The following is a 22,500-nucleotide window of genomic DNA, read 5'->3' as shown; positions in this document are numbered from 1 at the left end:
TGTTAGCTGGAAACATGGAAAAAATCTATCTATCTATCTGTCCATCCATCTATCCATCCATCCATCTAACTATCTATCTATTTTGACTCACTTTTTACTCTCAGATTGATCAAGGGGGAAATCTCTGCACTCATCTGCGGCTATGTATATAGGTTACCATGGTTACTATATAATATGATCATGCATGAATATGTAAATTGCTTGTATACATTTAATCTTTGACAGATTCAATGACCACGAGAAAAAGATTTAATAGTAGTTTTTGAATTCATGGTCAAACATTTGATCTAATTGTGTAGTTTTCTTTCACACCACTGATAAAACACTATGAAGCAACTGAAAACTGTAAACTTTTGTGGTTTTGAGTAATTTCTTGCAGCTGGTTCAGGTGTCAGAAAACATTTTTCCCCATCTGGATTTACAAACTGAAGAAAAACATAACATAAATGCTAGCAGTTGCATTGGTTGCTTCTTATGATGCATCATGAAACACTGAACATATGCTTTTCTATTATGGTTACTTGTAATGATGATGATAATGATCTGGGAATTAAAGTTTCATTTCCAACCACTACACTCATCATGTTTCTCTGGAAGAAGCTAAATTAAACAAAACTTCCCTAATTAAGCCACATGAGTAAGTTTCATCATTTCACTGTTACTGTCACTTTGGATGAAGGAGTACACAAGTGGTTAAAAGCTCTTATTTCTTTATTTGATTTTTTTATATACAGCGAAGACTATAGAGACATCCACAAACTGAATCAGGAAAATTAGGTTTGACAGTGGGGGAAATCCCAGATGTGATTGCAACATTGCTGGATGGCCGTGGATAAAATGTTCCCGGGCCCAGCATACAACCTTGGAGGACTCCCAAGGAGACGGGCAAAGGTTCAGACGGCAATCTCTCAGTCCTGACATCCTCATCATGACTGGGAAAGTCATTTGAGAAGCCCAGGAGTTACGGCTCTGTGAGAACAATGTCGTACAGTCAAGTCTCCGGGGGGAAAAAATCATTCACACAATCGCTTCCCCTTGACCATATCAGTGAATTCTTTGTTGTAGGAAAAAATATATATCTTAAGGCTGGATTTAGTACAGTTAAGTATACAGTACAACACTTTTTTTTCCTTTTTCCGCTGTGCAACTTCTGGGTGCAATCAACCTTAAATACAACCAATTACTGTAAATGCTTGCTTACTGAGTATCACAAGCCCTAATATGGTAGAAAGGAACCTATAATCTGAATCTGAATGGGCAGCAATGGCATGTCATTGAGATTTTAAGGGCAGTGGAACAAATTTAATTAACTAAACTACAATAATCTACTGTAGTAAATATTAATGTTCAAGTAGTGTTTTCTAGGTTGTTTAAAGTGTCGGTTCTTTTAAGCAATGGTGACTTGGTGCTGTTTAAAAGAATAAAATAGTTTATGGATAAAATGACCAAGAAACAGAGCGATGGAGGCATGTTGGAGATGAGAAAGGATTGGAACGATCAACAGAGGGACTAAAGAAATCTGGTTGAGCAATCAGCGAGGATCCCGATGTCCAGCTTTGATTCAGTAGCGTGCTGCTTAAATAAAAAAGAAATTGATGAGATGAGCACGTCTGTGGGCGTTCCTCCTGCTTCAAAGAGATAAGAAAGGCCACCGGCATAAATTTGATGGGGTCTAAATACGAACCCAAAGATTATGCTCAATGCATCATTATAACTAACCGTAGCTTCTTTTTTTCTTTTTCTTTCTGGGTTTCTGTCATTCCAGATGGAGCTTCAGTCTGTTTGCTTTAACCTTCCTGTCGTCCTCCCGGGTCAAACTGACCCCGTCTGTTTTGACTGCTCCTTCCTTCCTTCCTTCCTTCCATCTGTCCTTCCTTCCTTCCTTCCTTCCTTCCTTATTCCTCCCTTCCTTGTTCCCTCCATCCTTTCCTTCTTAATTCCTCCCTCGTTTCCTTCCTTGTTCCTCCCTTCCTTCCTTTTTCCTCCTTTCCTTCCTTCCTCCCTCCATCCTTTCCTTCCTTGACTCGGGGACAACAGTAGGGTTAAACATTGATCAATTGCTCCTCGATTCATTGTAAAGACGTTTTTTTCCCCCTTTGTTTCTTTGTTTTTTTAAAGTGCTCCTGTATTACAAAATATATTAGATATATATTTAAGGCAAGGTGGTAATTATGGCAAACTACAGCTAAGGTACAGGTAGGGTTATTAACAAGTACGGCTGGGTATCCTTTAAATCCAAGTACCTTTAAAATGATATTGATACCAACTGAGTACTTCATTCAATACCCATTAACACATTTAGGTCTCTGTCTTTTATCTGGTGTAACAGGCGTTTAGTGTAGAATCACTTTAAGGCCCATTTATGCTCAACGTTAAATATGGATACAGACGGAGCCTTCTGTCCGTGCTCTGCGTTCATTTCCTCTGTATTTCTGCACGTTTCCATAAAGCTTACAGCTACGGACCAAATGGAGCAGTACCACCGGAAACCATGGGGGGGCAGTGTTGCTGTCACTATTCGATACGTAGCTCTAGTGAGACACGAAGAAGAAATAACAATGGAGGAACTTTTTGAGGAAAGGTTGTGCGAGTTGGTTAGAAACTTTAAACATATCGTTTTTCTTTAACCCTCCTGTTGTCCTCGAGTCAAGGAAGAAAGGATGGAAGGCATGAAAGAAAGGAAGGAGGGAGGGAGGAAGGACAGATAGAAGGAAGGGAGGGAGGAAAGAAGGAACAGTTAAAACAGACGGGGTCAATTTGACCCGGGAGGACAACACAAAAGTTAATGCAAGAGGAACATTATCAATATCTCCTCCACAGTCGCCATGTTTGTTTTTGACTCTGTGCTGCCCCCTGGTGGATGTATTAGTTAACATCAATGCCAATGTAAAGGATGCATGGAAGTATGTGAGTAGTGACGGTAACATCGTTTGAAAAGGACGGATACATTTTCGTACGTACGTTGAGCATAAATGGGCCTTTTCACTGAACTGATAAGCGTGCTAACTCAAATTCACCTCAACTTCACCACCACAGACAGGTCATAGCTGCTGTGGCAGTGGACCAATCACATGTCGAGTTAAATCGAAGGACGCTTGTGATGATTGGCTGTGAGCAAGTCCATACAAACAGTCATATTTTCTAGCTGGTGCAGGTATCGTTTGACGGGAGATGTTTCAATACTACTTGGTATAGATTTATTTTGGTTGATACCTTAAAAAGGTATTAAGTACAGATACTCAACCCTCATAAAAAGGTTAACTTTGATTGTCGATGTGCTTTGGGATTCAAATCAGGTCTCCATCCACCACAACGTTTACTTTTCACATTTCTCTACATAAAAAAGTATTTCCAGTACTGGCTGAGGTTGACGACAGATGAAAATCGTGAGTTGCAGAATCGTCCAAAAAGGATGTAATTCCTCTTGTAAAGAGATGCCAGGGTTGAAGGGGGAATCAGACGGAGCCAAACTGATTCAAAGGTCTATCTGACATGATTCATATTAAAACAACAGCTGGTGAAATAAAAGAATAAACTTGCGCAGCTCTGAAATTCAATGCTGCTGATTAAACATTTTTGGTTCTTTATATCACCGTAAGGCTCAGAGAAACCTTTGACTCTGTGCAGCACGGACATTTTCTAAACATGTCCTTTACAGCCGTGTAAATGATTCTGCAGCGGTACAGGCCTAAAGAAACATTCTCAGGTGCCATATAGAAATTATTTGGTTGGGACTGCAGGAAGCTGGTGCAGGGCAGCAGACTGTGCGGCTGTATGATGGATTCTGGTAAAGTAAACAGAGGGCGGAGAATGTGGGGGTCATGCAAGAATAGCAGGCAGACAGACAGCGTCAGCAACTCTGTTCAGGAGCTGAGTGACAGATGGAAAAAGAGACAAAAGAGAGAGAGAGAGAGAGAGAGAGAGAGAGAGAGAGAGAGAGAGAGAGAGAGAGAGAGAGAGAGAGAGGGTGAAGGAACAAGGGAGAGAGGTTCAGAAAAAAGAGAGAGGAAGGGAGGGGAAGTAGAAGAGGGGAGAGGAAAAAGAAACACAGAGAGGGTAAAAACAGGAGTTTGGGAACTAGAGAAAACAGCAGGAAAGAGGAAAGAGAAAGTAAAGAACAAGAACAGGTAATAAGGGAAGTGAGAGAGCAGAGAGAGATGGATGTATAGTGGAGACAGAGAGAAACAAGATAGGGAAGTTGAATAAAGAGGGAAGGAGGAGGAGAGGAAAAAGAAACAGAGAGAGAGGGTGAAAACAGGAGTTTGGAGAACTAGAGAAAAAAGAGGGAAGGAGGAAAGAGAAAGAAAAGGTAATAGGGGAAGTGAGAGAGTAGAGAGAGATGGATGGATAGTGGAGACAGAGAGAAACAAGATAGGGAAGATGAATAAGAGAGAAGGAGGAGGAGGAGGAGAAGAAAACAGTGACAGGGTGAGGAGGAAGGAGGAAGACAGGTACAGGAGATACAGTGACAGGAAAGAAGGATGAAGAAGAGTGATAAGAGAAGAGAGGATCAACACAAAGAGGAGAGCAGTGAGAGTTGAGGAGAGTGAGTTTCAGCTCATTGGTGTAGATAACTCAAAAACCACTGAAGAAGAAACAGTCTATTTCCATTTCAGTGAGAGAAAGATGATAGATTATTACATTTAACTCTTAATAAACTATTAGATGACAATGAGAATAACACTTGCATGAAGCCTTTCACCATTTGATTTATTTGTCATTGTGTTTCTTCTTCTTCCTTTTTCCAATGAAATGCCATAAGGTCAATTTAGTTTTTTTTATGTGTCCATGTGGTTTAGTCAAATTTAAAGGAGTTAAAATATAAAAATAGACGTATGAATAACTTCTTTTTTTGCGGACTCAGCATCAAATTTCTGCTTTTAATCCATTTTGAGAGAATATATTAGAGGATTACGGCAAAAATGTCTAAGTGGTGTAACCATAAAAACTTTGTACCAAATAATTCAACTTGCTTAAAAACAGTAAATAGTCAATAAAACAGCATATCAACTAGTTTGGCATGATCTTACATTATAACTTTTATATTAAATAAAGCTAATGGAATACTATTGTTCTAAATATTACATTTCATCTGGAGAATCATGGAGATCAGGAAACATTTACACTCATTATTAGTATAAGTCCACTTAAATACACTGTAGGTGATCAAATATTTAATATTTATCATTCTTTTGTGGTTACACCATTTGACATTTTCAGGAGCATTCAGTCTTACTTAAAAATGGTGCATATGTCATCTCAAATGATATAAAACCAACAAAAATACAAAATGTACATTTGAACAAACCTGATGCTGCTTTTAAAACTATTTTTAACATATTTTTGAGTTGCTCCTCTTGCCAACCCTTATTTGTCACTGCTCCACATGAAGAAACAATGAAATGCAATGTTACTGCTACCATCTGTTTTGTGACTGCATAACAGAATTTCCATAAAAGCTGTTTTCCCCGAATACGCTACGTTGTTTAAACTTAAAACTGACAAACTCTGGAGGTCACTGTGGAGAAGCTCTGATTTTGGGGGAAGGAAAAAAAAAACAGCATTTTATTTTGGAAGGGCCATAATGGAGAGAAAAAGACGTGTTTACCAATTTAGCCAGTTTATTGGACATCATCAAAGGAGAATGAAGAGTGAGGGAAGGAGAGGAGGAGATGAAAAGAGGAAGAGAAGAACAAGCAGTGAGAAGAGAGAAGAGAGGAGAAAAAGGAAGGAATGCAAGAAGAAGAAGAAGAGGAGGAGGAGGAGGAGGAGGAGGAGGAGGAGGTGTTCTGGTTGGCTGCAACTAAATGAGACGTTTCGTTAGATACCACACGGATGCATTTCCTTTACCGCTCCTCCTTCCCTCTCTCCTCCTCTTCTTTCTCTCTATCCTCCTCTTTTAGTGCAGACAGGAGGAATTTCTTTCTATTTAACCTCAGATAAAAACTTATGAGTGTATACATCAGCTGTCAGAAGGACTCCTCCAGTTTAAATCATGTTTCTGGGAAGGAAAAAAAAAAACAATCTTGTTGTTTTTCTGACATTTTTTGAATTTTTAACATTCATTGCACTTTGTAGCTCAGCTGGATAATCACATAATCTAGACTAATGTGACAAATGACATGTAGGTCTTAGGTCATTTAATGTTCTGTTACATGTTTTAATGTTTATTCTGGCAGCAGAGTGTCTGTTGAATGTCTATTTAATGGGAGGAAGAAAAAAAAAGGGAGTCCTAAAATAAGATTACTTCATCCTTTTACAGTATTTTTCTGTCTTCTCTGGTCTTGAGTCAAAGGATTTCATTATACCTGTAACACTAATTCCACTGAGGAAAGCAGAGGAATGTGCTGTCTTACATTTCTGGTGGATAAAACTATGTAGACTTAAGTATTTGCATGTTATCTTTGGCATTTTTTATGATTAAATGTGTAAAAAAAAAAAAAAAAGCTCTTATTCTCAATTAAAAGGTGATTTTCCAGTTAGGGTTAGCACATTAATGATATAAAAATATTATGCCATGTCTTCAAACTATTTTTATAAGATCAATTAGATTACAAATGTGTTTATTGTTGGGTTAGTTTCTTAACATTTGACCAGTTTTATGTCAAAATCGTCAAATTACTGTGCAAGTTCTGCCAAAATATTATTCTTGACTGTGGGATCACCACATTAAACCATCATGTAGACCACAACACTGCACTGAAACCCATGATTATGGATAATTACATTTCATTTTTGATGAATTCAAGCTAAGTAAATTATTATATAGACCAAAAACATCATCATTAAAAGGAAGGAAAGACGGAAGGAAAGATGGAAGGAAGGAAGAAAGGGAGCAAGGACAGATGGAAGGAAGAGAAGACAAGAAGGAAGGGAAGAAGGACAGATGGAAGGAAGGAAGGAAAAGAAGATCGGAAAGGAAGGAAGGAAGGAAGGGAAGAGGGACAGATGGAAGGAAGAGAAGACAACAAAGAAGAAAGGAAGGAAGGAAGGAAGGAAGGAAGGAAGGACAAATGGAAGGAAGGAAGGCAAAGAAGATCGGAAGGAAGGAAGGAAGGAAGGAAGGAAGGAAGGGAAGAAGAACAGATGGAAGGAAGGAAGGAAGGAAGGGAAGAAGGACAGATGGAAGGAAGGAAGGCAAAGAAGATTGGAAGGGAGGAAGGAAAAGAAGATCAGAAGGAAAGAAGGAAGGAAGGAAGGAAGAAAGAAAGGTAGGAAGGACATTGGACCTCTCGGCAGGCCGGTTCTGGCCCACGGGCCACATGTTTGACACCCCTGCTCTAGAGAGGATAAGCAGTTTGGAAAAATGAATGAATGAATGAACGAATGAATGAATGATGCCTGAGTGACTGTGTAAAAGTTTAAAGTGCTTTCAAAATAATGTGATGAACAGAATTGATTGAGTGGAAGAAGAAAGGAGGCATATGTATGGATGAGTGGTTGAATAAATGACAAATGAACTCTGTGATTCTTCCTCTTCCATCTCTCCCCCTCTCTGTCCTCCCTTCATTCTTCTCCGTGACTTTTTTCTGATCCATGACATTCCTGCTATTTAATCCTACGGAGAGAAAACTCTCACCTGGAATGACCTCACCTGACCTCACCTGCATGGCGGCTACAGGAGGTCAAACGTCAAGAAGATATCCAACTCTTAACACCCTGAATATTCCCTAAAAAGACTTGAGTGACTGCTTGAATGTGAGACAGGATATGAGATTTAGACTAAGGACGGAAGGAGGATAAGAAAGAGAATACAGAAAGTAAAGATGGAAGGAAGGAAGAAAGGGAGCAAGGACAGATGGAAGGAAGAGAAGACAAGAAGGAAGGAAGGAAGGAAGGAAGGAAGGAAGGAAGGACAGAAGGAAGGAAGGGAAGAAGGACAGATGGAAGGAAGAAAGGCAAAGAAGATCAGAAGGAAGGAAGGGAAGAAGGACAGATGGAAGGAAGGAAGGAAAAGAAGATCGGAAGGAAGGAACTCTGTGAGTCTACCTCTTCCATCTCTCCTCTCCTTCTTTCTATCCTCCCTCCATTCTTCTCTATGGCTTTTTTCTGATCCATGACATTCCTGTTTTTTAATCCCACGGAGGGAATACTTTCACCCTGGAATGACCTCACCTGACCTCACTTGCATGGAGGCTACAGGAGGTCAAAGGTCAAGAAGATATCCAACTCTTAACACCCTAAATATTCCCTTAAAAGACATGAGTGACTGTTTATATGTGAGACAGGATATGAGATTTAGACTAAGCTGGAAGTTTAGAGTTAATATGTTGTTTTGTTATTATTATTGTGGTAACCATGAGACTGTCTCGCTTAATGCTGGAATATTTATGAGTTCACAACATTTTGGCCTGTCCGATCTTCATCAGGTGGAACTAATAAATATCCCAGCAGAAAGTGAGGATAGCGTGCAGGACTTCTTCTTCTTCTCGCTGTTTTCACATTACTTTCCTCTGACGCACCTGTTGCATAATAAACATTTTGAATAATTATGGTAAAAAAGCATTCTGCAGAAACAGCTGTGTTCACAAGGTTTGATGATGATGGCGATGTTAGTTTGCATCATAAAAATAAATAAGGTTGCAGTACGTGCCGACTTTAGCCTATACTTTTTATTTAAAGCACTTTATTATCATATTTTACACTATTTAACCCTCCTGTTGTCCTCAGGTCAAGGAAGGGAGGAAAGAAGGAAGGAAGGAAGGAAAGGAGTAAGGAGGGAGGGAGGAAGGAAGGAAGGAAGGGAGGAAGGAATGAAGGAAAGACAGGAGGAAGGAAGGAAGGAAAGGAGGAAGGAAGGAAGGAAAGAAGTATAGAAGGAGGGCAAGAACAAAGGAAAAATTAAAGAAAGAGGGATGGAGGAAGGAAGGAAGGAAGGAAGGAAAGGAGTAAGGAGGGAGGGAGGAAGGAAGGAAGGAAGGGAGGAAGGAATGAAGGAAAGACAGGAGGAAGGAAGAAAGGAAAGGAGGAAGGAAGGAAGGAAAGAAGTATAGAAGGAGGGCAAGAACGAAGGAAAAATTAAAGAAAGAGGGATGGAGGAAGGAAGGAAAGGATTAAGGAGGAGGGAAGGAAGGAAAGGAGGAAGGAGGGAGGAAGGAAGGAAGGGAGGAAGGAGGGAGGGAAGAAGGAAAGGAGTAAGGAGGGAGGGAGGAAGGAAGGAAAGAAGTATAGATGGAGGGGAAGAATGAAGGAAAAATTAAAGAAAGAGGGAGGAAGGAAAGGAGTAAGGAGGGAGGAAGGAAGGAAAGAAGGGAGGAAGGAGGGAGGGAGGAAGGAAGGAAGGGAGGAAGGAGGGAGGAAGGAAGGAAAGGAGTAAGGAGAGAGGGAGGAAGGAAGTATAGATGGAGGGGAAGAACAAAGGAAAAATTAAAGAAAGAGGAAGGAAGGAAAGAAGGAACAGTCAAAAGAGACGGGGTCGATTTGACCCGGGAGGACGACAGGAGGGTTAAACAGTTATTCTACTTTATGTGTGTGTGTGAGTGTGTGTGTGTTGAGCAAAGTGAATGGGAACAGTTTTCTTTAATGCAACGATGATAAAGGCATTCATTCATTCATTCATTCATCTTTGCAAATTTCTAAGTAAAATAGGAAGCGAACCCCTGCTCCACTAACTGGCTAAATGCTGCATCATCTCTACTGTCACATGAGCGTTGACAGTAAAAGTCCATGTCTGATTTTTATTATTGTTTGCACTTTGCTATAAAACAGCCTATCTTTATTTTAGATATTTTATATGGCCTATGAAAAGCAGAGGATACATTTCAGAGATAAGAATAACTCAGCAGCAGCAGCAGCAGCAGCAGAGGCCGGGATATATAGACCAGAGGGGGTGAAATCCATCACCCACCATCAACTCCACCCCTCCCACCCCCACACCCCCACCCCCACCCTCTTGCTGAGTGTGTGTTGCTCGTCACTGTCTCTTTCAGCGCTGCGTTGGAGAGCGAGTGCTGTGATATCTGAAAATAGCAGCTCAGACCTTCTGTTTGTCTTAATGTTGTGGACGTGACACTGATTACTGCTAATTCACTTAATGCCATTAATCCCATTTAAAATAACATATGCACTCACACACAAACACACACAGTCCTCCGAGACTCATCAACTGACCCTCTCAACCTATTTCTGTCTACAGCCTGTGTGTGTGTGTGTTTGTGTGTGTGTGTGTGTGTGTGTGTGTGTGTGCTGTAAAAGACTTTATGTTCTGCTGTTTATGAAGACGCAGATGTATGTGTGTGTGTGTGTGTGTGTGTGTTTGTAAAAGATGTGGGGTTGTCATAGGAGGCTGGAAATAGACTTAGTGGTAATGAGAGGTTCAGGGGATTGATCAGAGCTATGGAAAAACTAACACACACACACACACACACACACACACACACACACACACACACACACACACACACACACACACACTCAGAGTCTCTATGGGGTGAGAAATCTTTCGTGGTCTGACTGCAGCAAATGGAGGAGCTCTGTCAACACGTCTGTTTATACGGCGCTGAGTCCCCTTGCAGCATACACAACACACAACCACGCAAGGATATACACTAAACACACACACACACACACACACACACACACACACACACGCGCACACAAAGCTCAAAGTCATGACTGAGTCAGAGTCTGATTAAAGGGCAATTATAGGTCATTCATTCACCTGAGACCTATTGTGACCTTGACCTCATGAGTGTGTGTGTGTGTGCATTTCTATTTCAAAACACACACACACACACACACACACACACACACTGAGCTTTAATGCTTAAATCATAAACAAGTTCCACAGAAAACACTCTCTTGCAGAGCTGACAGGTGAGTGTTGAGTGTTGAGTGGCTGTGTGTGTGTGTGTGTGTACTTGTGTGTGTATTCCTTGGGGACCCGAAGTACTTAATGTATTTTAAAAGTTTTCAGAGTGTGTGTTTAAGCCGGCGTTGTGTTTACTGAGCAAGCTGCAAATGGATGACATATTAACGGCCTCCTGTGTGACTCTTTGTGTGTGTGTGTGTGTGTGTGTGCGTGTGTGTGTTCATACCAGCTGTGGTGTGTCCTGCAGCAGCGGGAGCAGCGTGGCCTCCAGTATGGCACTCTGGTCGGGGGTCAGGCCCTGCCACAGCGTCATCAGCAGCACCAGCAGGTGACTGGCGCTCCGCAGACGGACGAACGCCTCCTCCAGCAGTGCCCGGTTCTCCTCCGCCGCCTCGGCAAGCGCCATCACCTGGAGGAGGGAGGAGGGGAGGAGTCAGTGAACATCTCACCTGATTATCATGTTATCATCATCATGGTGAGGTTAACTAATATATTGAGTTAGAAGAAAAACTAATATTACCAGAAAAACCCACATATGGGAGATTATTAGTGACAAAGTCAATGCTGTTAATAAAACCAAAAATATTCCACTCCACAAATATTAACACAGGTGGAAAAAAACCTATCCTGTACATCTCCTCGTCTCCATAGTAACAGCTGGTTAATACCTGCCCTTCAAAGGTATTATTTATAGACGCAGTTAGCATCAGAAATAATACCTTCAGGTTTGGTAAATCACAATGCGTGTGCTAAATAACATATTTGCATTTTCTCCTCCCTGTATTTTGCACACTGGGATTAAAACACCTCATATTACATTCATTACGGTAAAGTACTAATATTACATTCATTATGGCAAACGTACTAAATGGACAGCGTGGATTACCTTGCACAGTTGCAAGATGCAAACCTCAGTGCACTGCGTTAGTAGATCAGCTTGCACATTTTTTGTGGGTGATGTCAAGTTTGCACACATTTTTGCACACGCAGTCCTTTAGTAAATCAGGCCCTTACAGTTGTACAGTGAGATTCAGTCTCTGCATTGAACCCATCATAAGTACTAGGAGCAATGGGCACCGACTCCAGATCTATATCCGTACCTTGGTCACAGGCACTAACAGGAGAATGAACCTATCATACATGTTTTTGACAATGGGAGGAAACCCAAGCAAAGGGAGAACATGCAAACTCCACACAGAAAGACCAGGCATTGAACCCAAGACCTTCTTGCTGTGAGGCAACGGTGCTAAGCAACAAGCCACCATGCAACGAGGAAATTAGTCATATTAATGTAAAGATGTTATTCACAAAACCTGCAGGAGTCAACATGTTGCAGACAGCAGTTCTCTGTGTTTGTACCATTTTGCTTTATGAGACATTAAACTGTTCTCCACATTAAGACTCAAAGTTTAGAAACCTGAAGATGCAGCAGAGTAAAATGAAGTGTGAGAATTCTTGACAACGTTCCCGCTTGAGGCCATTTCACTGATTTATGACTCAAAGAAATGCTGCAGAAGAACAAGACGTTTATCACTTAAAAAAAAAAAAATCTACAAACTTACATTCCTGTGTTTGAAATACAGTTTAATATCTAACAAATCATGAATCATCTTTTAGTCCTGGGAGGATTTTCGGGTTTTTCTGCAACACACATCTATCCAGAAACACTCTGAGTGTTGGCTGCACAGCCTGTGTAAACAGTTTTATGAGCATCAAGTCTGCAGCTCCTTCATTACTGTCACAGTCCACTCCTTCAGGTGGCTGATTTACTCTCATTTACACAAGTCTCAATTCAAACTGAAAAACTTCATCACAACATGTTGCTTTTAAAGCCGCGTGGTCACAGTATTCACGGCTGCTACATTACGACCTGACAACCACAGCTCACTGTTACTTTAGTCTAATGGGATATTTAGAGGGGCGACTGATGGGAATATAAGCTCATAACCATAGACTGTATAAAAGAAATGGACGTAACATCCGTGACGTCACCCATTGGTTTGTGGACTGCTGCTCGGAAGCCAATAGTTTCGAATCTAGGCAGCGCCATCTTGAAAATTTCAGGTGCATGCTGGGAAAAATAAAAACACGGATTCTACTTATATGGGCATGAGGCGAGGCCATGGGCGGAGCGGGGAGGTTGCTATGGTTGCGAGGGCTGGATCTCGAGGACATTGGGCAATCAACCTGTCAATCAGGACGTGGCCACGCCCTAATGCATACCCTGCTTTATCGTCAAATATAAAATCAGGGAGGCCAAAATGTCCCAAATGAACATCATACTGCATTGAAGAAGGCTTTAAACTAGCGATTGAGACCATAAACACATTTTGAAAACGTTTACTGAGGTTAGAAATCAAGTGAGAAGTTGGTGAATTCTCCATTGACTTGTATAGAGACGGTCGCCCCCTGGTGGCCTTTTGCTAGAATGCAGCTCTAAGTTACTTCCACATTGGCCTCATTTCAGAGGACCAGAACTCCCCGCCTGGTACCAACTTCTAAATTAGTCTGGGATATGTGAGGGTTTATCTGCTCTGTATTATTCCTTTTTGTTACTTTTTATTTTGCCTTTTGTCATCCACAATCAACATGATGCCTGTAATGTTGTAATTACTCATAAAACCAGCAGCATCCTTAAACACTAGCTTAGATAGACTCTCCATGTAGAAGAAAAGCCAGACTCATTTTCACCTAAACAGACTCTCAACAACAAGAGATCAAAAAAGAGCAAGGAAGATAACATACATCAAGATCGACCTAAAAAAAACTTCCAAGACGATGCTCATAACAGCACAACACAGAGAACAGCATGGAGGAGAGTTTGTACCACAGCTGTATTTCATGAAGAAAGATCTCCGACAGGCTGACAAAGACGAGCAGCGGCGGCAAAAGAAAGAAGATACTCCCACCAAGAAGCATCAACATAGCAACAGGAATCACTAAAAACACGACTTCCAGCAAAGCTTGGGGGGGTTTAGGGGATAAACGGTAACAGCTGCTGTCCTCCATCTATGACTGAGATACAAACTCTTCTAGTGGAGCGTTTACATTAAATCTTTACATTATTTTGCACACTGTAGGTGGATTTTTTTCCTTTTTAGAATATTTTATAAAGCAGCTGAATGTGAGCATCAGTGCAGCTGGTTCAGTGTTTGGGTCTCTGATGACGAGGAAGTGTTTTGTTTTATGTGGTTTAGTCAAATTTAAAGGGTTAAAATGTGAAAATAAATGTATGATTAACTATTTTTGTGAACCCAGCATCAAATTTCTGCTTTTAATCCATTTTGAGAGAATATATTAGAGGATTATTGCAAAAATATCTAAGTGGTGTAACCATAAAAGCTTAAATTGTCAATAAAACACCATATCAACTAGTTTGGCATGATCTTACATTATAACTTTTATATTAAATAAAGCTAATGGAATACTATTGTTCTAAATATTACATTTCATCTGGAGAATCATGGAGATCAGGAACTGTGGTTACACCATTTGACATTTTCAGGAGCATTCAGTCTTACATTTGGTTAAAAAAAATGGTGCAAATGTCATTTCAAATGATATAAAACCTGTAAAAATACTAAATTAACATTTTAACAAACCTGTTGCTGCTTTTAAATCTATTTTTAAAGATATTTTGATTTGCTAATCTCTCTTTCTACCCATAATCCCTTCTGTTTACAGTTGTTTCCTGCACTTGGCTGGGATTATTTTCTGACTCTGAACAAACTGCTCTTATTAGTTTCCAGGCTGTTATGTGTTGGATTTGCTTCTTTAACAACTGAACAAATAAACCAAACTAAAAAGGGTGAAACACACAGCAGAGTTTAAATAAACTGCTCTCACTGCTTCACGCTGCTTCTGAAAAACCCCGCCGAGCTCTCGCCCATCACTCGCTGAAGCTTCCACTTAGAAAAAAACTGAACTGCAGCATTTTCTTGAACTTATCGCATCGAGTTTTTCCAGCGGCTGCCGGGGTTCAGAAGGACGGACAGGAGCAAACAGAAACTGAATACTCGCTTTGAAATGAAGACGAAGGAAAAAGCGGCAAAAGTGGAGCTTAACGTCTTCTGGGTCTTAAGTACACAACTCAGCAGTGTTTAAATGGAGAGCAAGTGAATGCATGAATGAGGTGTGGTGGGACCACGTGAACTTTGACCTTAAGTAGAGTTGGAGGAGGGGGGGTGGGGGGTCAATCCCTACGTCCATCCCTCCATCATTACAACAACAGAGGAGGAGTGGAGGACGAGTGGAGAAGCGTGAACGAGCGATGACAGAGAAAGACTGATGGTGACGAGGACGACAAGAAAGGACAAGCAGGACGAAGGAGGAGAAGGAGGAGAGAAACGAGAGACGAGGAAGGAGGAAGGAGGAGGAAAGAGATGAACAGACGGAGAGAAAGAGAGAGAGAGAAAAAAAAGAGGTGAAAGCAGATCTGGGACTAATGGACGAGTGTGAGTTCAGATAAATGAGTGATCTGCAGGCCTGAGCACCAACGTGTGCCAGCAGTTTGTTTGACAAATGGATTCAGCGTTCGTCATTTGATACTGCTAAAACAGAGATGGGAGAGTCTAAAGTGAAGTGTGTGTGTGTGTGTGTGTGTGTGTGTGTGTGTGTGAGCAATTGCCAAACTAAAAAAAAGCCGTTTTGATTTGTGTAACATGAAACTAGAAAACATAAAAAAGGTGAACGAGAACGAGTGAGACCTTACATGCAAAGATGTAAACACTCCAAACTCCCAGATTCTCTCTCCCCGTTTCCGTGGTAACCCCTCCTAAAAAGTCCACAGCTTTCAGTCAAGGCTAAGGTCATCTACGGGTGCCGTGTCACTCACACATATATTTTCTACACCGACTTTTACCGACTCAAGGAACACATGACTCTCACATTTCTCACACACACATATTTCTCTGTTCTGTTTCTATACTTGTGAGGACAAAAACACCGCCAACATTTACCATCACAACTACGAGAGCTAAAGCTGAATTCAAACTTGACTTCAAGTTCAGATTTGACTTGTTGATATCTCCTCCACATGCAGTATTTATGTTGATTTATTTAAGGAAGAAGGTTGCATTAGAAGGTGGGTTAAAGTAGAAATGGCTTTTATAGCTGTGTGTTACTGAAAAGCAGGAGATGATTGAGTCTTTCTTTAATTTACTTCTGGTTGTATTCACTCTGATGAACCTCAATCAGCATGAAACACAAGCAGCTAAATGTCCTAAACTTGACCTGATTCTAACCTTTACCTTTAAAAAAATCCTTTCACTTTCTCAAATGTGACTAAGAATCAAAGTTTCAAAGTATTAAAGACGTATCATAAATATGGCTTCTGGATTAGCCCTTTTCCACCGAGCTGGAGCTGGTGCTAGTTCAGAGCCAGAGCCTGACTAAGCACCGGTTCTTTGCTTTTCCACCGCCAAAGCTCCAGCCCCAAGCCTCAGAACGAGAGCCAGAGAAAGCACAAACTCTTTGCTGGTCTAAAGCAAGAACCGATTACGTCAGCGGGGCTAACGTTTATTAGCCGGCTAGCGGGGTTAGCGTTTATTAGCCGGCTAGTGGGGCTAATGTTTATTAGCTGGCCAGCGGGGCTAACGTTTATTAGCAGACTAGCGGGGTTAACGTTTATTAGCTGGCTAGCGTAGCATTTACAGAGGGTTAAAGATTTGTTGATTACTAAGTACTATTTTTATCATTTTTTTGCCAGAGTTGTCGTCTTCTTCTTCTGCTACTTCTTCTTCTTCTTCTTCTTCTTCGTTTCCGGCAGGCTAGATGCCTTGCGCCATGTTGCTGCCTCTCACTGGTGAATCATGGAAGTGCTCCTTGCCGGTGGAAAAGCAACAGGTTCGTAAGAGGTGCTTGGATTAGCACCAACTGAGCACTGGCTCTAGCACTAGCTCCGAACCAGCAGTGGCTCCAGCTCAGTGGAAAAGGGGTATATATGTCTTTAATTTAAGGCAATAGGTTGAGTAGGTCAGAGTTCTTGTGTTAAATGAAAAGCATCATAAGCAAATATAATGAACATTTAGACACAATACAGTAAACTACTCCCACAATGTGACTGTAAAAACTTGAAAGGGTGTTCACAAAAATAGAAAATACCACCTGAAACAACTTGATATTCTCATGCACAATTTGTACCATGCATAACACACACACACACACACACACACACACACACACACACACACACACACAACCTCGACCACCCTCTCCCCGGGGTTTCTGAAGTGTGTGTGTGTGTGTATTGATAAAAGGCTCCAGGTCCAGTGAAGGGCTCCATTGTAGCAGCGGCTCGGCTCCACACACACTCTGATTGATGCCAGCTGAGAGAACACAAAGACACATTTAGCTTGGACACACACACACACACACACACACACACACACACACACACACACACACACAAACCAGTGATATAAGAACATGCACATATGTGAACCCCAAGTATTCATATAGGCGAACACAAACACACACACACACCCAGAGATGTACAATAGCTTTACATCACACACGAAGAAGAGAACACACACACGCACACACATTTATACTGAACTGCCGGTGACCTTAAACAACCTGCAGGAGAAGCTGCGGCGGTCGCGACCTCCTGATGTGTCTGCAATAAAGTCTGAACTTTATTCATCATACATATAAAGGCACATTCCGCTGCATCTTAAAGCTTTGTTCAACTTGGTCACAGTGTATTTTGTAGAGTGGTATGGTCCTTTAAATGGTCTGTAGTAGTTGTGGAGGACGTACTAAGATGTTTAATTAACGTTTGTGTCGTCCTCCCGGGTCAAATTGACCTCGTCTGTTTTGACTGTTCCTTCTTTCCTCCCTTCCTCCTTCACTCTTTCTTTCCTTCCTCCATCTCCCTTTCTTCCTCCCTCCCTCCTTCTCACCTTCCTTCCTTCTTTCCTCTGTCCTTCTTTCCTCCCTCCCTCCTAACTTCCTCTCCTTCCTCCCTTCCTTCTTTCCTTTCCTTTCTAACTCCCTCCCTTCCTCTTTTCTTTCCCCCTCTCTCTTACCTTCCTTCCTTCCTTCCTTATTTCCTCTGTCCTTCTTTCCTTTCCTTCCTCCCTTCCTTCCCTCCTTCCTTCCTTCCTTCTTCCTTTCCCTCCTTCCTTCCCTCCTACCTTTCTTCCTTCCTTATTTCCTCTGTCCCTCCTTTCCTTCCTCCCTTCTTACTTTCCTTTCCTCCCTTCCTTCCTCCCTCCTTTCCTCCCTTCCTTCCCTCCCTTCCTCCTTCCTTCTTTCTCCCTTTCCTTCCTTAACTCAAGGACAACAGGAAGGTTAAAGACGTATCATAAATAAAGTATAGAAGTTTCTGGGGCAAAATGTACTCTGAAAATCAACATAAAGTATCAACTGTGTTGTTTATGATATATCTAACACTATACAAGGGCCATATTTTATATATTGAGCAGTTAGCCTAATTTATAACAACACACACTTTAAAAACTGATCATTTTACTTATAAAATACCAATCAGATCCTCATTTCTCAAAGCACAAAGACTTAAAATTGGTCATATTTGCCTTTAGATGTTTTTGGGGAACAGGTGCCAAAGTAGTAGCTAGGAAGTTAAGCTGTAAAATAAATGAAATATTTCCTTCTGAAATCTAACAGAATATACTTGCAAAATAGCATAAAGTAGAAATACTCAAGTAAAGGTACGTCAAAAGTGTACTTGTACTTGAGTACTTGAGTAAATGTGCTTAGTTCCAGTAGAAAGAAGCTTGAAAGACTTTAGTATGAAAAACTAAACATATGATTAAATAGTGATATATTCTGTCTTTTATTCTCCGTCTATCCATCCACACATCATTATAATCTATAACACACACACACACCAACAGCTTCTAATGGTGACAAACATTTCACATTATTCCTGGAAATACAAACCACCCACACACACATACACACACACATACACACACATACACACACACACACACACACAAACAGACACAAACAAACAGTCGTGTTTGTATATTCACGCATAAATGGACTAAAATATGCACATATGTACCAAGACCACAAGAACTGTAGTGAAAACAAAAATGGGCACCCTTATCTACGGAGACGCATGATTGAGAGCACACACACACACACACACACACACACACACACACACACACACACACACACACACACACACACACACACACACACACACACTCTCACACACACACAAACTATGTGACTGTGGTTAAAACAAAGTCATTTTCGCTGATGATGACCTGCATGAGGTTTGGTGGCTACAATAAGCAACTTGTGGAGGAGTACAGACTGAATACTTTAATGAGGGGAAAAAAAGGGAAATACCACCAAAATTATAGAAGTCATATACAAATGAAAAAAGTTTGAGGGGTACAGCTCTTGTTTCTGTTTCTGAATGTGAACATTTGTCTCTCACATGGCTCAAAATATTGTAGGGGAAGAAAAAAAATAAAAAAACCTTTCAAATGTTCATCAGAGTCGCAACCTCCTGATGTGTCTGCAATTAAGTCTGAACTTTATTCATCATACATATAAAGGCACATTGCACTGCGTCTTAAAGCTTTGTTTAACTTGGTCACAGTATATTTTTTAGAGTGGTATGGTCCTTTAAATGGTCTGTGGTAGCGGTGGAGGACGTACTAAGATGTTTAATTAACCTTCCTGTTGTCCTCGAATCAAGGAAGGAAAGGAGGGAGGGAGGAAGGAAGGAAAGGAGGAAGGAAGGAAGGAAGGAGGGAAGGGAGGGAGGAAGGAAGGAAGGAAAGGAGGGAGGGAGGAAGAAGGAAGGAAAGGAGGAAGGAAGGAAGGAAGGAGAGAAAGGAGGAAGGAGGGAGGGAGGAAGAAGGAAAGAAAGGAGAAAGGAAAGGAGGAAGGAAAGAAGGAGGGAAGGAGGAAGAAGGAAGGAAAGAAGGAAGGAAAGGAGGAAGGGAGGGAGGAAGGAAGGAAGGAAAGGAGGGAATGAAGGAAGGGAGGGAGGAAGGAAGGAAGGAAGGAAAGCGAGAAGGAGGGAGGGAGGAAGGATGGAAAAGAGGAAGAAGGAAGGAAGGAGGGAAGGAAGGATGGAAGGAAGGAAAGAAGGAAGGGAGGAAGGAGGGAAGGGAGGGAGGAAGAAGGAAGGAATGGAGGAAGGAAAGGAGGAAGGAAGGAAGGAGGGAAGGGAGGAAGGAGGAAGAAGGAAGGAAAGGAATGTGAATGTGAACATTTGTCTCTCACATGGCTCAAAATATTGTAGGGGAAGAAGAAAAAAAAAAAACCTTTCAAATGTTCATCAGAGTCGCCATAAATATAAAATCTAATGGAAATATTGTGGCAGTCACACAAATTCTACCCGGGAATAATAACTGGGTGTTTGATCCGACTGCCAGTCTGAATTAAACTGACTGAGCTGATTGATGTTTTTCAGACTAAAATCTCATAAACCGACTCTTGTTTCCTTAGAAAGAAAAAAAAAACTACATTTATGTTCCAGTAATTTGCAACAGCAATCACTTTAGAAAGAATGGTGAAGCCATCTGGATTGGATATGTTGATAAACATATTGAGGAAGTGTTTGTAATGGATACGTCTGTACAGTTGCAAAAAAGCTTCATACGCCGCTGAACATGTCTGGAAAACGTCCACTATCAACACTCTTCATTTGTTTTTCCTATAATATCTGCTCTCACAATACAATATCCGCTCATATCATTTAAAAACTTAAAACATAACGATTATTTTTTTCATGCTTATTGTAAGGACTCGGTTAAGATTAGTGAAAGATGTTTTGTTTTACTTGCTTTTTTTTTTTTTTTTCAATATTTAACCAACAGCATGATCTTTCCACTAATCATATCCAATTGTTTTAGTGGCTTGAATTGAAATACACACCAGGAACAGGAAGCAAACGGCTGGCTCTGATGTCAGCGTGACCACTGTGTGTGTGTGTGTGTGTGTGTGTGTGTGTGTGTGTGTGTAAGCACCTCAGGAGCTATGACACAATAAACAAACAGCACAAAAATGCTAAATCCTCTCAAGCAGTACTTTAGTGTAACAGTGTTATATAATTAAATTACAACATAAATAAAGTCAGACCTTTAAGATTTTACTCAGGAGGGTTTTTCCTTATTTTTTAATATTTAACATGTTACTGAATACATATATTGCTGTTTTTAATTCTTTGAAATCAATATATTTGTTTATATTCAGTAATTAAATCATGATGTGGGCTTATTAGGAGCACACATGAGCTTAAATGGAGTCACAGTACCAATTAAACTCACTTTATTCATCAAATATCTTTATTTTATATTCTAAAATCTACATGAACTAATGAATACATTTTACAATGAGAGATAAATGTTGCTTTATAAGAAATGATCTCCCTTATAAACCATGTCAGTATCCATGACAACACAGCTGGACTTAGATTTTGGTACTTAATGGGAAGGAAGGAAGGAAGGAAGGAAGGAAGGAAGGAAGGAAGGAAGGAAGGAAGGGAGGGAAGGAGGAAGGGAGGAAGGAAGGAAGGAAGGAAGGGAGGGAAGGAGGAAGGAAGGAGAGATGGAGGGAACATTTACCTTAACAGCTGAAAACATTGGTTAGAAAATGTAAAGTTTAGTAATTGAAATAGTTACATTATTTATTATATTCTAAATAGAGTAACTAGTAAAAACCTTCTCAACCCTGGTTAAATTCTTATGCAATGTATTAATGTGCAAAACAAGTGTACCTGGATAGGGAACATGAGGAGGAGCATGCTGAGTTTAAGAAACGGAGTGTGGACAAAGAAGACGTGATCAGATCGGTGATCGGTTTATTTAAACTCACTGATCGGTGATCAGCCCCAAAAATCCTGATGGTGTAAAGCCTAATAGTAATATTTCACTCTTACCTGGAGTAAAACACCACACAGTGATATTTTCAGTCTGATTCCAGTCTCATGCAGTATATAGGAAATATAGTTTGAGAGCATTGAGTGAAGCAACATAAAGCATCACGGCAACTAACTAGGATGTTATGTATTAAATCTGAAGTTTTCTAACCTGCTATCTGTTTATTTCCTGCCATGTTTGGGACTTTTTTCTACCCAATATGCTGACCAAACCTCTGCAGCATGATTTCCACTTCATGTCACTGCTGGATGTGGACAAACAGCACAGAGGTCAGGATATGTGGAAAATATGGGCCTTTGCTTTTTTGTCCAGAGTCGCACTATCAAACTTAGGACTTTGGAAAGCTAGAATATGACTCAGCACTGTGTTTAGGATATGGTTTGGCTACGGTTTGGGTGATTTTGGTGTTTGTGTTCTGGTTTTGTAACAGCTATGTTTAGAGGTGACTGCAGCAGCAGCAAAAGCACTTATGTATGACTTATTAAAAGCGTGTTTCTGGTGGAAGCGGCTCGGATATCAGCGGAGGAGTCGGGCGAGAGGCGGGGCGAGGAGAACGTGAAGCCAGAAGAGACAAACGGCCGCTGTCAAACATGAGTGAGAGTTAGTAAAAGTCGACACGGCTGAGAGTGGAAGAATGAATCAAAATCATCCGCTGCCAGAGTTTTTATCCTCGGATAAAATGACACAGATGAGAAACAAAGCGTGGAGTGTTTGTGTGTGTGTGTGTGTGTGTGTATGTGTGTGTGTGTGTGTGTGTGTGTGTGTGTATGTGTGTGTGTGTGTGTGTGTGTGTGTGTGTGTGTGTGTGCGCCAAAG

At 40.9% G+C, this 22,500-nt stretch overlaps 1 protein-coding gene across 1 annotated transcript in view; it reads right to left on the bottom strand.

Annotated features, from left to right (window-relative positions):
• The window catches only part of bbs9 (Bardet-Biedl syndrome 9), a gene marked incomplete at its 3' end in the record, with an annotated part of 168,303 nt that overhangs the window by 23,698 nt on the left and 122,105 nt on the right, over nucleotides 1–22,500 (bottom strand). The window contains exon 19 of the mRNA XM_053327660.1: nucleotides 11,037–11,219. Coding sequence (XP_053183635.1) covers nucleotides 11,037–11,219 — 183 coding nt within the window. The remainder of the gene's footprint in view (nucleotides 1–11,036; nucleotides 11,220–22,500) is intronic.

Source organism: Scomber japonicus, chromosome 10 (genome assembly GCF_027409825.1).
Source record: "Scomber japonicus isolate fScoJap1 chromosome 10, fScoJap1.pri, whole genome shotgun sequence".
Lineage (NCBI taxonomy): Eukaryota > Metazoa > Chordata > Actinopteri > Scombriformes > Scombridae > Scomber > Scomber japonicus.
Note: the sequence above shows the minus strand (reverse complement) of the source record. Positions and strands in the feature narration are given on the sequence as shown.